This window comes from Vulpes lagopus, chromosome 9, assembly GCF_018345385.1.
Source record: "Vulpes lagopus strain Blue_001 chromosome 9, ASM1834538v1, whole genome shotgun sequence".
Taxonomy (NCBI): domain Eukaryota; kingdom Metazoa; phylum Chordata; class Mammalia; order Carnivora; family Canidae; genus Vulpes; species Vulpes lagopus.
Window position 1 is genome coordinate 62,190,949 of NC_054832.1, and position 14,967 is coordinate 62,205,915.

Sequence of the window (14,967 nt, forward strand, 5' to 3'; positions counted from 1 at the left end):
GTCTTCAACTCAGGTCGTGATATAAGAGTCCCAGGATCAAGTCCCACATTGGGCTCCCAGTGAGTAGCCTGCCTCTCCCTCTATGTCTCTGCCTATCTGTGTCTCTCATGAATAAATCAATAAAATCTTAAAAAATGAAAGGCATGTCTTAGGGAGATGATGATCTCTGTTTGAAATAGCACTAGAGCATAGGTAGTTTAAAAACTAGTTTTCTTCTCATCAAGTTAAGAAATATGTAAAGGGCCAAGCATCTGGGCCTCCTCATCATTTGTGCTGGTGTTATCCAAAGGTATGAATATGAACGTTCTTATCAGAGCTCCTCCCTATGTAAAGATTTCTCCACTGTTTATTTTACCAATTCACATTTCTTATCCTTATAATTTGCACCCTCTGTGTTGTTTTTGTGACTTACCTTTCCAGACTTATTTTTCTCTGATTCCCTGTGTCTAGTGTTTTTCCCTAAAAGTATGAATTGCTAATTTCCTGGGCCACCAAACATAACCAATGTTCTTCCTACATTGGTGTCCTTGCCCTGTGTTATTCTTGCTCATATGACATTTTTGTTCATCCCTGTACTTCAAAATCCTACCCATTTCTTAGTTCAAACACCACTTCTTCATTAAGATCTCTCTAATTATATGTTGTTATTTCTTTAACATTAGATTTATCTCTTAAGAAATAGTATACCTTATGCTACAGATGCTTATGCACTTCTCTTTACTAGAGAAAAGAGATCTTAACCTTTTTAAAAAATTTTTGTATCTCCCATGCCATAGAGCCCAACACAGAGCAGTTTCTCACTAATGTGTCTTAAAATTTAAGATTCATAAACATGATTCTAAGGAGGTAATTTGGTCTACAGAACATATGGAACATATTGGAGAACCTTAACTAAAAAAAAAAAAAAACTAATTTGGGTCAAAAATACTCAAGTCTGTTTAATTTGTGAAAGTGAAGCAGGTCAATGTTACAAAACAAGCCAGGGGACATTATGCAATGGTTTGTCTGGTGTGAACATGCTGACGTTCTTACAGTAACTGAAAATATATAGAACACAATTCATGGAGAACAAATAGGTTATACTTGTAGCTAGTCAATACATTCTTCTCATTTGTGAAGGATATAACCCATCTAATATAAGACTGCCTATAAGCTAAAACCATCAAGGTTAGAGAATCAACTAGATTTCCCTTCATTTTATTTTCATTATTATATTTTGTAGTGTCAGGCTACACCTAGAGCAAATGGAAGAATATTCCAAGATAAACAAAAAAGTGTTTGGTAAAAGGATTTAAAACATATGCTATTCATTTATAACTTTAATTTTTTTAACCAAAAATTGGACCATGTATCTCTTATTTTCAATTTTAAAGAATTCAACTCCATTTAATATTCTAATCCGAAGACTTCTGTGTCACAAAAGAACTGTTCTGTTCTTTAAATACAGCCTTCTCTGATACTTGTTACAAAGTGTTCTGGCTACTATTACTGCATATGACAAGGAATTGTCAATAAATAAAGCAGGTAAACTTTGTATCTATTCTGATGCATGTAATTTATATATTGCAGAGCAACTTGATACATTTTTCCATTATACTCAATAATAGTTTATTTGATGACATTAAGTTTTTTATATGTTATTAAATATTACCCTTTACATTTTTTCTAGGGAGTTAGAAATCAATTGAATCATTCATATTATCAGGGTTTTACCACAGACATGGGAGACATTTCAAAGTAAGAATGCCACGTGAATAATTCAGAGGCATTGGCCTCTAAAAATTGCAAAAACTTATTTATAGTCAAATAGATCTCCACAATCACTGTTATAAGGGAAAATTACAATTTGATATTAGAATGTTTTGCTTGTAACAGATAATTAACAGTAATTATTAGCTTACTTTTATATTTATTGATTAAAGATCAATCCTTGGATATTTATGATGATAACAGATACCAAACATGCAAATGCCTAATTTATAGGATTTATTGCCCGGCATGAGCTCAGATGCCCTGAATTTTTTAGAAGTTTTAGAATTTTCTGAATAGTCACAGAAGATTGAATGTGAAAGTGAGATTAAAAATCAAGATTTATTTCAGTCTTCAAAAATTACCTAATTATCCAGAAGTTTTTGTCTTTTTTACTTTTAGAGGTCATCTTTCTAGTTATTCTTGTGCTATTTTTATTGTATTACTGTTTTATTATTATTATTATTATTATTTTAATTCTTGGTTGTTTCCTATATGTGTATATCTTTTTTTCTACAAACAGATGTATTGTGTAGGATAATCCAGTTAACCTTTAAATAAGAACAAAATACTGACGTCCTGTCTCACTTCTCTCCTGAGGTACATATTTCTAGTCCCTATTTCTGAGGACACAACCCTAATATTTAAATTTTGAGTTCCAAGTCTCAAGAAGCCCTAACACCTATAATTCACTATTTACTCATTTTGGTCTTTATGTTAGCTACATTCCACTGGCCCTAACACATCCTTTTCTGTTCTTTCATTTGATAGGATGTTAGTACCTGATCTTGGGCTTAGTAAAATAATCAGCTGTGGTATAATAACACCACTCCCTCAAGCATTGCTCAAATACAAATCTTGGGAGGCAACCTGGAAAGAAGTAACCTGAGGTTAGATTAAAGAGAACAAAGGTCACACCACATCCTGAGTGGACAATAGAATCCTATAGCTGCATTTATTGTATATTTACAACTGAGAGTTTCACAAATATAATGATATGTATAAAGTCCCAAAACTTACTTCACTACAAAATTATTTTTAGTATCTTATCACAAAATTAGGACTTAAGAAACACATAGTATCTGGTTCTATAATCTATTAGGAAGACATCATACTCTCATTCAAATGAAGAGAAAACTAGGCTGATGACATCAGGAAAAATAGAAGAAGTACTTTTGGAATGTGGGTGTAGGGATCTCCAAAAATCTGTTCCTCTTAAAAGCAATGAGAACACTAGCAAACACCAAATCAAATTTTCACAACTCTAGAAATTAACCAAAGGTTTGCAATAAGCCATAGAACATTTATTAAAGAAAAGCAGCTGAATCTCAATGAGAACTGTGAGCTGTGTGGGATTTTTAACTTACCCATCTTCTGAGTTCCCCCAGATGTCCCATCTCTAGAGAATTGTCATGATTTGATCTATATAGAAGCTGTCTGCAAAATCTTCACTTGAATGTTTTTTCTTTGTCCTGGATTAGAGCTTACTAAGTTAGAAACTCAGTCTCTATGGCATTTGTCAAAAACAATTAGAGGCAACAGTTCTACACAGCAGGCACCTGAGGCAGTGATACCATTGTAGCAAACAAGGGGTTCACAAAAAAAAAATTAAAAAGAAAATCTAGTGGATGAGATGCCCATAAGAAGCTTTCAAAAGATCTGACATATTCCTGAGAATCTAGAAGGCCACACATGTGTGTAGTATTATGCATCTGTCCAGGAAAAACCTAATAAGGCTCTATCTCTTGCCTCTGGTTGACCTAGAAGCTCTGTGTAAGTCAGGTTGTAAAGTGCTGGGGTATCCATTGCATTCCTCAATACCCTGTCCAGGCATTAGCTGACCACTAAGCTACTATGCAGAGCCTTCAAACAAAAAGTAGCAAGGGTAATAACAACAAGAAAAAACAATAATAGACTAAAAATAATGTTTACTTTGATTATTGAAGATTCTCAAAGTTTATGAACATAATATTATATTAATAATAAGCTATACTTGTACAGCAATTGACAAAGTATATTCACACCCACCATTCTGTTTGATCTTAACTCAAATCCCAGCAATTCAGTCACGGTAAAGTAGCACTTTGCCTTATTTTTTTATCCTATAGACTCATTTTTTAAGATTAATGACTAAATTTGGACTAATTTATGCCATCACACTTTGCATCTACTATTTGTCATATTTTTCTTTGCATTTTTCTTCTATTGTTGTTTTAGCTTGGTTTTCCAAGTTTTAAAACTCCATTGTATGATTAGAGGGTGCAGGTTGGTTTGTCAGTAGCTATTTTATGATTTTGTGTCCATATATATGTTTAACCTACTGACTGGAGGGCCTGTACCTCTATTTCATTCTACATTTATACTTTCATATTTCAGCCTTCTTTTTCCATTCTCATATTTTACATCCAAATTTAACATACAGATAGGAAAAGCTGCCTAGAGAAAGAAAGTCCCAAATCTAACAATACTATTGAGACAATTCTGAAAACACAACCCTTTGATCAATTGGACTTTTCATTCCAGTAGTTCTTAATATTTAGAATAATCAAGGTTCACCTGAGGAGTTTATTTAAAAAAGCTGAAATCAGAGATTCTGATTCAATAGGTCTGAGTGAAGCCCAGGAATATGAGCATCAAACAGTACACCAGCAGATTTAAATATCTGAGATATGAGTTATTTAGTGACTTCACACTATAATCTAAGAGATTAAAAATAAATGTACCCCTCATACGAGTTTTTTAAAATTGTGATTTATACTTTTAAACAAAAGCAGAATTAAAGAAAAAAACCCGGAATGCCTGGGTGGCTCAGTGGTTGAGCTTCTGCCTTTGGTTCAGGGTGTGATCCTGGGGTCCTGGATCCAGTCCTCCATCGGGCTCCCCACAGAGAGCCTGTTTCTCCCTCTGCCTATGTCTCTGCCTCTCTTTCTGTGTCTCTCATGAATAAACAAATAAAATATTTTTTAAAAATCTACTTAATTAAGGGCTCTGCTTATCTTATTTATAATAAAAGTTTTTTTTAAAAGCTTCCTGTTTAATGACTCAAAACATCTTTTCCTTAAAGGTATCTTTTATAAAACTTATTTGAGCTGTCTTATTTTAAAATGATGCAATAAGAAATATGCACCACTATGAAGATCCTCACATTATTTGGAAACTTTCTGCCATGATAATTTTGTCTCAGGAGAAATGATAAAATTCTATAAAATTACCTAGGTATAATTTATAGAAAGCTGACTCAAGAAATAGGTGTTACTGTTGGAATGATGAATCTTGTCCTTTTCCTCATTCATAAATTTCAAATATATGAGCCTCTAGACTCTAAATCATATGTTGGGTCCACAAAAATTTATGTTATCAATTTTCTTTCATGGAGAAAATCAAGAGGTAGATGGTCTGTACATATCTTGCTATTTCACATACCATATGCATTGAGTACTAGCATCACTGGAGATGTTAGTGCCTCAGTGGCTCCATCTTACACTTGTCCCAGCACCTGAATGTTGGATGCTGTTCTTGAAAAGTATTTGCCTCTCTGTGCTATGAGTTTGGCTACAATGCTAGCTGCATTCCATTTCCAGATGGCTCTTATTACTACCTAATTATTTTTAAACTCTGATTTTATTTCAAACAATTTACCATTGTCAAGGGTCACTTCCAAGTACAACATTGCTGAAATCAAATATTTTTGGTTCTAGGTCTATGGTTAGGAGAATTTAAGAATGGTCTTTTTAGAGTGATTGATAGACCATATGGCAAAAGTCATGGCTAAACTATAAATCCAATAAAATTTTAAAAGCTATGAATAATTTTTATAATTATTCAGTCACAATTATTTATTTTATTTGTTTAAATTTCCAACTGCCTTGATAAATGAATTAGAAATAATAAAGAAATATATTCCATCATTCATTCATTATTCTGATATTTATCTTACTGTGTATGTCAATACGATAAAACAGATTCTTTCTCTCAAAGACTTTGCAGCCTAGTGAAAGAGGAAGTTGTTGCAACCTATCAAAATTTCATGAAAGTATATGTAGAAAGACAATATAATTAGATGACAAGGGTTAAGAAAGTTTTGGGGATTTTTTATCTCCTTTGCATTATTAAGCTATTTTTAGACTTAATACTGATTGGAGGCATTGGATTTAAGGGAAAAAAGAAGTTTAAATTTGTACATGGATTAAATACACTATTTTGGTTGATTATGTTCTTGCTCTTAAGTTTTCATTATAAGTTATAGCACATTCATAGCATTAACACACTGTGCATCCTATAAGGATGTTGTTTACCTGGACTTGCTCAATATGGGCACCTATGTGTTGATTCTAATAGAGCAGAATTATATATATTGTCTTTATATAATATGCATACACAGTATCTAGAAGGAGTTTTTATTTATTTTTATTTTTTTTTAAATTTTATTTATTTATTAATGAGAGACACACACACACACACAGAGGGAGAGAGAGAGAGAGAGAGAGAGAGAGGCACAGACACAGGCAGAGGGAGAAGCAGGCTCCATTCCATGCAGGGAGCCTGACGTGGGACTTGATCCCGGGTCTCTCCAGGACCACACCCTGGAATGAAGGTGGCGCTAAGTCACTGAGCCACCGAGGCTGCCCTAGAAGGGTTTTTTAAAATGCAATATTTATGAAGGCCTCAAAAGAATTTGGTGAAAATGATTAAATGCAAAGTGTAGAATGAGATTTTATGTATATTTAAATGTGTGGAGGGTAGGAAGGAAGTGTAAGTGTGTTTGCATTTGTTTTCATAAAAGTTTTGGGCCACTATCAGTTCTTTCTTACGAGGGATTCTCTTCTTTGTATCCCCTGCTGCTCTTTTCCTAGATCATTCTACTCAGAATTCCTTGTGCTGAAGATCTTCAAAGTAGTATCTTTATTTTTGTACTTGCTTAAAAGTACAGCGCACTTTCTAAGTCTTTATCAGCTGTTGTCTGAAGAAGGTGTTGTTTCCCTCCAAGTCTATAAAATGTCACCATGGTACCTTGATTCTGGAGTGTGACAGCCGAGTGGCACTTCAGCTCTATGCCTCCTCTGACCTGAGCATTCTGCTTCCCCTCTCCTGGCTGTACTTCTGACCACATAAGCCTACAGCTATGGAAATGGGAGAAGAATATTTCAAAATGCCTTTTAACCTGGAAGAGTAATTTCCAAGAGTTCCCCTAGGTACAGAAGCATAATGTTAGCTCTGTAACGTAGTAGGTATTTCTGGTAGCTATGGCTTAGGGGAATTATTCATTAATCACTTCACACCAATTATCATGAGAGCTACATTACCATTTACAATTTTTATTTCTCTCTGCAGGCCACTATTGATTTAAAAAAAGTAAATTTTGATATGTTATTTTTTTTAATGATGTTATTTCTATATAGTCCAGACTCCAAACTGTCATCTGGATTGCTGAGCTCATATATCTGACTATGTTAGTAAACCCCCGGGAAGCATGTACTGAGTCATGCCAAAGTAGAGTAATCCATCCATTGTTATGATTATAATCTGGAGATTTAAATCAAGAGCTATATATTCTATTCATCTTAAATACTACGATAATATTAATTTGTTTTGTGAACTTACAACAGTTTCTATGTATATCCACTTATTCATCTAACCAATAATGATATTTCACATATGATGATGAGATGATCCTCAGATACTTAAAAATTTTCTAATAATCCTAAATTATCACTGATACAATTCCACAATATTTATAGAAGATTCACATTCCAAATGGAGACTCCGTGTTGGTCTTCAGGAAGAATCATTCCTTCTTTTGAGATGTTACCTACTCTTCCTCGCAAAGTCGGTTTGTAGCCTCTGCACCACAATGAAAACATCTCTGAATCAAGATTTAACCTGAAGTAGAACATACCTTCACCCGAAACAAACCTGAATTTTTTGCAGACGTTTAATGTTATGAAAGGGAAATACCTTCGTTGTGGATTTCCTTTGGCTAAAAGCAATTTGTCAGTAAACAGCAATGTCTACTCACGTTTATCTTGTTCTGCTTCTACTCCTTCACTTTCTGTATCACTTGGCAAGATCCATGGCTGGTGAACAACTTGCAATTGCTTTAAAGACTCATCCTGCCAAAGGAAAAGTTCATTATGGATTAAAGTCTAGGTGGATACCATAAATATCAATATGGGTGAACACTTTAGTCTCTATGAATTACATGTTCAAAAAAAAAAGATAAGAATTTCCTCACAACAGAGTTCTACATTTAAATTCATTTTCATGTCAAAGTCATGCCATAAACTCTGAACTCACTTTTTTGCATTCCCCTTTTAATAAGATTTAATGTCTTAATATGAAGAAATATCTAGACTCTGTTCCTTCCTGAATTAATATTTTTATGGAAATCTTGGCAAGCATACTTAGAAATTTAACAATGAAATATTCAACATAAAAATGTGCAAAATGTGCCTGTTTGAAATCAAAGTTTCAAACTCCTTTTAATGAGAATAAAGATTAGTAGGATTTAGAGAACATTCTCAGCTTTACCTTTCAGTAGTACTTACTTCACTGCCTTCTTCCGCTTCTCACTTCCTTATTTTTGTTAATATATTTCTCATACTTCTTGCTCTATATTTTCTATTATTGCTCTAAAGCAGACCCTTATCATCTCCCACCATGACTACAGTAATAGCCATCTATGATGTTTTCTAGGGTCAAGTTCCTTCCTACTTCTCCCCACCAGTTTCCTGCCAGAGTGGGCTTTTGAAGATGTCATATAATGTACTCATTATCTTTTCACAATCCTTCAGTGGCTTCAAAATTCTTAGGATAAAATCTAAACTCAAGGCCCCTCATGATCCATACTTGTCTACCCCGATATACCACCACTTCCATCTCCATCCCACCTCAACTACCACTGCCACTCCAGCTATAGTTTAACTGGTGGCTCTTCAATTTGGTCATTCTGTCTCATATGCCAAGATGTTTTCACATGTTATCCTTCCTGCCTACATTTATTTATCTGTCTCACACATTAACACTTCTCCCAAGGCTCAGATGTCATCTCTACTGAAAGGCTTTCTCAGGGAAGACGAAACTACTTCCCTATTCCTTTATTGTACCAACATAATAATTACTGCATGATAATTATCCTTTCGTATTCTCGTGTTTCAGAAATAATGTGAAAAGTCTCCAAGGGCATGGATAACTTTTGTCACTTCTAAATTTCAAACTTATTGACCCATGATTTATAAGAATCTTTTCAAACATATTTTGAAATTTTCAAACAAAATCAGTATGACCTGTCAATTTATTCTTTTGACTTTTCAAATTTATCATCACCTTCCCCCTCTTTCAAAATCTTTTTCTCCAACTTGAAGTGTTTTGTCTATTTTGTTCAGACAAATATTGACAAGATAATAATAAGGGCCCAGATTCCCTGATTTCTAATAAAGATGGTATCACCAAGTATTCAATGTCCAATTTGCTTAAAACAATTCCTGTATGAGAGAAACATCCTTTCTGATTTTCCTTGATTGTGATAGTTACCTCATGAGATGTTCATTCTCAATCTAGAGTTTCAAAAAGCCACAATTTTTCTGGAGTTTGGGAGGGGGACAAGGGATTGAATAGGTGAATCAGAGGAGATATTTTAGGGAAGTGAAAGTATTCTGATATTATAATGGTAAATATAAGACACAAGCATTTGTCACATTTAACTTACTATATATACAAAAGGCTACATATAGAAATATTTATGGATATTTATATAACATGGGTTATTACATACACATATATCTTTCTGCTCTGGCAGCTGAAAAAGCTTAGAAGCAATGACATCCCAACAGTAATGAACACAACTATCACCCAGACCTTGGTTCCTAATACCATTCTCCAATGAAAGAACCAGTACTCTTGAAGAAATTACTAATTCTAGGACTGAGGCAGGAAAGATAACAAGATAAGCCTGAAGCATCTGGTAGTGCCCCAGAAAGCAAGAAAGTGCTTACATATGCATGTGCGTGCACACACATGCACACACACACACACAACGAAGGATATATCAAAGGGTTAAAGGAACCAACTGAAAAATGTGTCAAAGGCTGAAGCTGGAACAATTTATACAACAAAATAAATAAGGTAGCACTGGGTTACTATGCAATATAAATACATATCTGTGAGTCCATTCTGACAAAAATAAATGACTAAATTAATAGGTAAGAATATATAAATATGGCATGCAAAATGATTTCAAATAATTTATACAAATGCTCTGCTCTTAATGAGGTGGAGAGTAACTTGTCAATCCTTAAGTGCACACTGTGTATGATGACTTTCTATCAGAGTGCAATATGGAAAGGAAGGGGGAGGAGGGGAGAATAACGTTACCATGGAGAAACCTGACAAACACCATGGAAAGCAAAATGATAAGGTCAACATCAGTAACAATGATTTGTGCTCATCAAATGTGCCCTTGGTAGGATATGATGAAAATGGAATCTGATCTCTACGGTTTTCCTCCTCAAAATACATCACCCCTGTCCAAATAAAAGAAAAGTATCACACAAATCTCACCTGAGGAACAATTAACAAAATATATGGCCAATACTCTTCAAAACTCTTACTATTATCAAACACAAGGGAAGTCTGAGAAATTGTCACAACCAGGAAATGCTTAAAGATATAACTATGCAATATAAAATGATAACTTGGATGGGGTCTTGGAATAGAAAAAGGACATTAGAAGAATCCTGAGGAAACTTAAATAAAATATGGATTTAGTCACTAATAATGTATTAATATTGGTTTATTAATTGTGAAAAATACACTAACATAAGGTATTAATGACAATTAAAAACTAGGTGAGAGGTCTAGAGGAACTCCCTGCACTACTGTCAACAATTTCATAAAGATAAAACTGTCCTAAGTTGAAAATATTTATTTAAAAAGTTAAAATAATCACAATATTTTTAAGTAGTTTTTCAATTTTGAAATAAAAGCATATCTTTTTTTAAGCACCACCAGCAACGCAAAAATAATCTGTTAATTAGATTAAAACTTAAATTCCCAGAGAGTAGATCCTAAGAGTTATCATCACAAGAAGAACATTTTTTTATTGCATATATATGAGATGATGGATGCCAGTAAATCTATAGTGGTAATCATTTCATAATATATGTAAATAAGACCATCTTAAACTTATACAGTGATGTATGTCAATTACTTCTCAATAAAACCAGGAAAAATAAGAACAAGAACAAAAAACTTATATTGCTGTCATATAGGCTTTGCAGTGAAAAGCCTTTGCCTCAGAGATCGAGTCATAGTTTTTTTTACCATGTTTAATTTAGGGCATGTCACTTCTCTTGGGACAGAATAGAGTGGTGAAGGTACTGGGTAAGATGATCTCTAATATTTCACAAAGGCAAATTTGTAGGTCTAGATTCCTTAGACAGCCAGTAGAATGTGAGAGGTACTAGACAGATGCGCTATTGTAGGGAACATTAGCAAAGAAAAAGAGTCAAACTTGGATTACATATTTTACATATAAATCAGTGCTATTTTTAGAATGTAACTTATTTTTTCATATTTATCAATTATTGGATTTGGTCTTGCAGGCCATGACTAAAGAAGCAGTATAAAATGCGGGATCCCTGGGTGGCGCAACGGCTTGGCGCCTGCCTTTGGCCCAGGGCGCGATCCTGGAGACCCGGGATCGAATCCCACATCATCGGGCTCCTGGTGCATGGAGCCTGCTTCTCCCTCTGCCTGTGTCTCTGCCTCTCTCTCTGTCTGTGACTATCATAAATATAAATAAATAAATAAATAAAATTAAAAAAAAAAAAAGAAGCAGTATAAAATGCAAAAAAAAAAAAAAAAATTGGATGTAAAAGTCCATAGCAGTATAGAGGACAACAGAAATATAATTTCAAAGATTTTCATGTAACAGAGAAGAAAATCACATTCCTGCAATTTATCAAAAATAGAGCATACAATCTCGTGTTTAAAAAAGAACTATGAAAAATAGCCTTTTTGGTTTTGTAAGTTAAATGGCTTACAAAATGCCAAATCTTACTCATTTAAATCATTAAATTTTAAAGTGACTATGAAAAAATGTTTTTAATTTAAAAAAGTATTCTGGGGGCAGCCCCAGTGGCTCAGCGGCTTAGCACTGCCTTCAGCCCAGGGCCTGATCCTGGAGACCCCATATCGAGTCTCACATCGAGCTCCCTGCATGAAGCCTGCTTCTCCCTCTGCCTGTGTCTCTGCCTCTCTTTCTCTCTGTGTGTCTCTCATGAATAAATAAATAAAATCTTTAAAAAAAAAAAAAGTATTTTGGTATTTACCTTTCTGGCCCAAATACTAAAACCTGTTTTCATAAGAAAAGACATAGCTAATAAGTCATTTGTTTTACTTCTTCCCCACAATAGTTTAGAATATTAACCAATCCTGCTGATTGATTTCCAATTTTAATGGCTTGACTCCTGAACAGGTATAAACATTCAGTTATTCTTTGTTTATTGCAAATTATATAAGGTACAAATGGAACATGAGCTCAGTAAACCATGTAGTTTGGGAAGAACTTTAAAATGTTGAGTTGTTGAATTTGTAGAGATAGTACAAATACTACCACTAATAGGTCATTTAAATGCTTTACTTCAGTTTTCCCTTAAATACAGTTAGTAACATAATGCACCTGTTAGCTTCATCAATGCCAACAGCAATACAATGTATGTTCAAACTTGAGCCCACAGACCTTTTGATGGGGTCAAGAAACTGAAATCTTGAACATTTTTAAAAACAAGAGCTGATATGTTTATCCTTGCCAACTTATTCAAAAAATTTTCTGCAAGAATATTAAGCTAAGTCTGAGCATAGTACAAACTATTTCGTATGCCCAAGAGCAAGCTCTTGAGTTGCTTTTAGAAGAAATGCCATTCATCCTTTTTCTTAAACACTTTCACCGTAAGTATGTAAACATCCAGGGACTAGGAGTGGTGAGAAATAGTGACATGTATCACATGGGAAACAGTTGCTAGCCCTGTATCAACATATCATTTTATCTGCCAACACAATAAGTGCTTTATAAACTTCAGCAGTACTGTTATTCCACAAGGATAGCCTATTTTTGGATTCTCTAAATGCAATCAATCAGTGATTTATGTCATCTGTGGTCATGGAAGTTCAGTATGTTTAGAGGAAAAAAAATACTCCTTTGCTTAAACTTCACCATTGGATACTTCAATTCTGAGGCAACAGATACTCCTCTCCCTTTGGATATATATGAAAATAATGCACAAAACATCAGCTTCTATCTTTCAAAAAGAAAGTGATTTCAAAAAAATCACTTTCATTTTACTTCTATAACCATAAGATCCCTAAAAAATAAAAATCCCTTGGGCCCGTGGATGGCTCAGACAGTTAAGTATCTGCCTTCGGGTCAGGTCACGGCTGCAGGGTCCTGGGATGGAGCCGAGTCAAGTCCCGTGTCCATGGGCTCCCTGTTCAGCAAGGAGCCTGTTTCTCCCTCTCCTCCCCACTTGTGCTCTCAGTTGCTATCTCTGTCTCTCTCTCAAATATTTTTTTTAATTTAAGAAAATAAAAATAAAAATCCCTGAAGCGTGTCACATGTAAAGCAAAACAACATTACCCTCCTTTTCAGATAAATTTAATAGACTGCTTCTACTGACAAAGAATTAAGCCTATACTTTGATTAAAATGAATTTAGCACTAAAGTGTTCTTAGAGTATATACACTTTTTAGACATAATGCTATTATTGCACATTTAATAGACTACAATATAATATAAACATAATTTTTATATGCACTGTGAAACCAAAAAAATCATTGAATCACTTTATTGCAATATTCGCTTTATTGTAGTGGTCTGGAACCAAAGCCACAGGTATGGCTATAAAGTCTGAAAACACCTTTTTTTTTTTTTTTTTTTTTTTTGTATTTGTTAATGAAATTCCTTGTATTATCAGACTGGAATCCATAATTTTTTAGTAAGTAAGAGCCTATTTCTTTTGGGAATTGTAAATGGGCAATTAAAACATAAGATGAGGGAAGTAATACGTTTAGGAAGCTGTAAGTCTGAACTATTAGGATTTGGGAAGAGAAAAGAGAAAAAGCAGTAATGAAGTTAAAAATAAATGGTAGATTGTGAAAAATATTACAAAATAAATGGAAGTCACTAAAACAAATTTATCTAACAAATTTGCCATACTATACTGTGCACTGGGATCACACTCCATTTTATCTCTTAATTCATTCCATTTGGTGACTTTTCTAAGGAAATTGTGGGATAAAGCTGTAAGACTTTGAAACAGATGAAAGATCACTGGGTATAGACAATGAAAAGCAATACATTTTCCAGCATGTTCTTCTCATTACCTGATTCTGTGGAAGCTCTATGTCTTTCCCTGACTTTGAGCTGTTTAATAACTACATAATTCATAGACATTGATAGTAGTGCAAATGATCCTAGTCCATACATTATATCCATTTGAATGTAATTGATTATTACCTTATGGATATTGGTCCGTTTTGCCAATTTTTGCATCTCTTTATAAACTTAATTTCAGCATTCCTTAATTTGACTGTATATGTGAGGGCTTAAATTCTCCCTTGAACTGGCTGTAACACTTTACTGGGTCCCTTATTAACTAGTGAGTTAAATAAATCTTTCATATGTGTTCATTTTATATCTGTATAAGAGTCATAGCTATAACTTTTTAAAAAAATTGTCATTCTTAAACAACATGTATCAGTTTTTAATGAATGTCAAAGACAAAATAGGGTTTTCTTGAAAAAATTCCTTGTTTCTGTTTCTGAAGTGAATAAAACCGTATCATTAAATAATATCAATTTTTGAAAAGTAAAGCCCAGTGCATGATAAGAAGCTGATTATATCTTATTTATTATAGGAAGATGTCATACACTTTCCAAAGAAGTATAGTTGGAACTTCACAACAGTAGTGACCACACAAATAGTGTAACACAGGAGGAAGAAGACAAAACTGGCATGAGAAGTGATTTTAAGATACTTTCTTGCATAGAATCGATCCCTTTTCCAGTTCAGATGGTATACTTGGCAAAAACCAACTTCAACAGATTTAGAAAAGGCCTACCCACTGAACATGCTTTTCTTCCTGACACCCTTAGGGATTGTGAAGCCGCCACTTGACACCTTGAGTTAGTTCACACTCCTGTGTATATTGCCTCCGGCCTTCA

At 34.0% G+C, this 14,967-nt stretch overlaps 1 protein-coding gene across 1 annotated transcript in view; it reads right to left on the minus strand.

Moving 5' to 3' along the window:
• The window catches only part of C9H8orf34 (chromosome 9 C8orf34 homolog), a 376,775-nt gene that overhangs the window by 13,574 nt on the left and 348,234 nt on the right, over positions 1 to 14,967 (minus strand). The window contains 1 exon segment of the mRNA XM_041768603.1: positions 7,766 to 7,859. Within this exon segment, the coding sequence (XP_041624537.1) occupies positions 7,766 to 7,859 (94 nt within the window).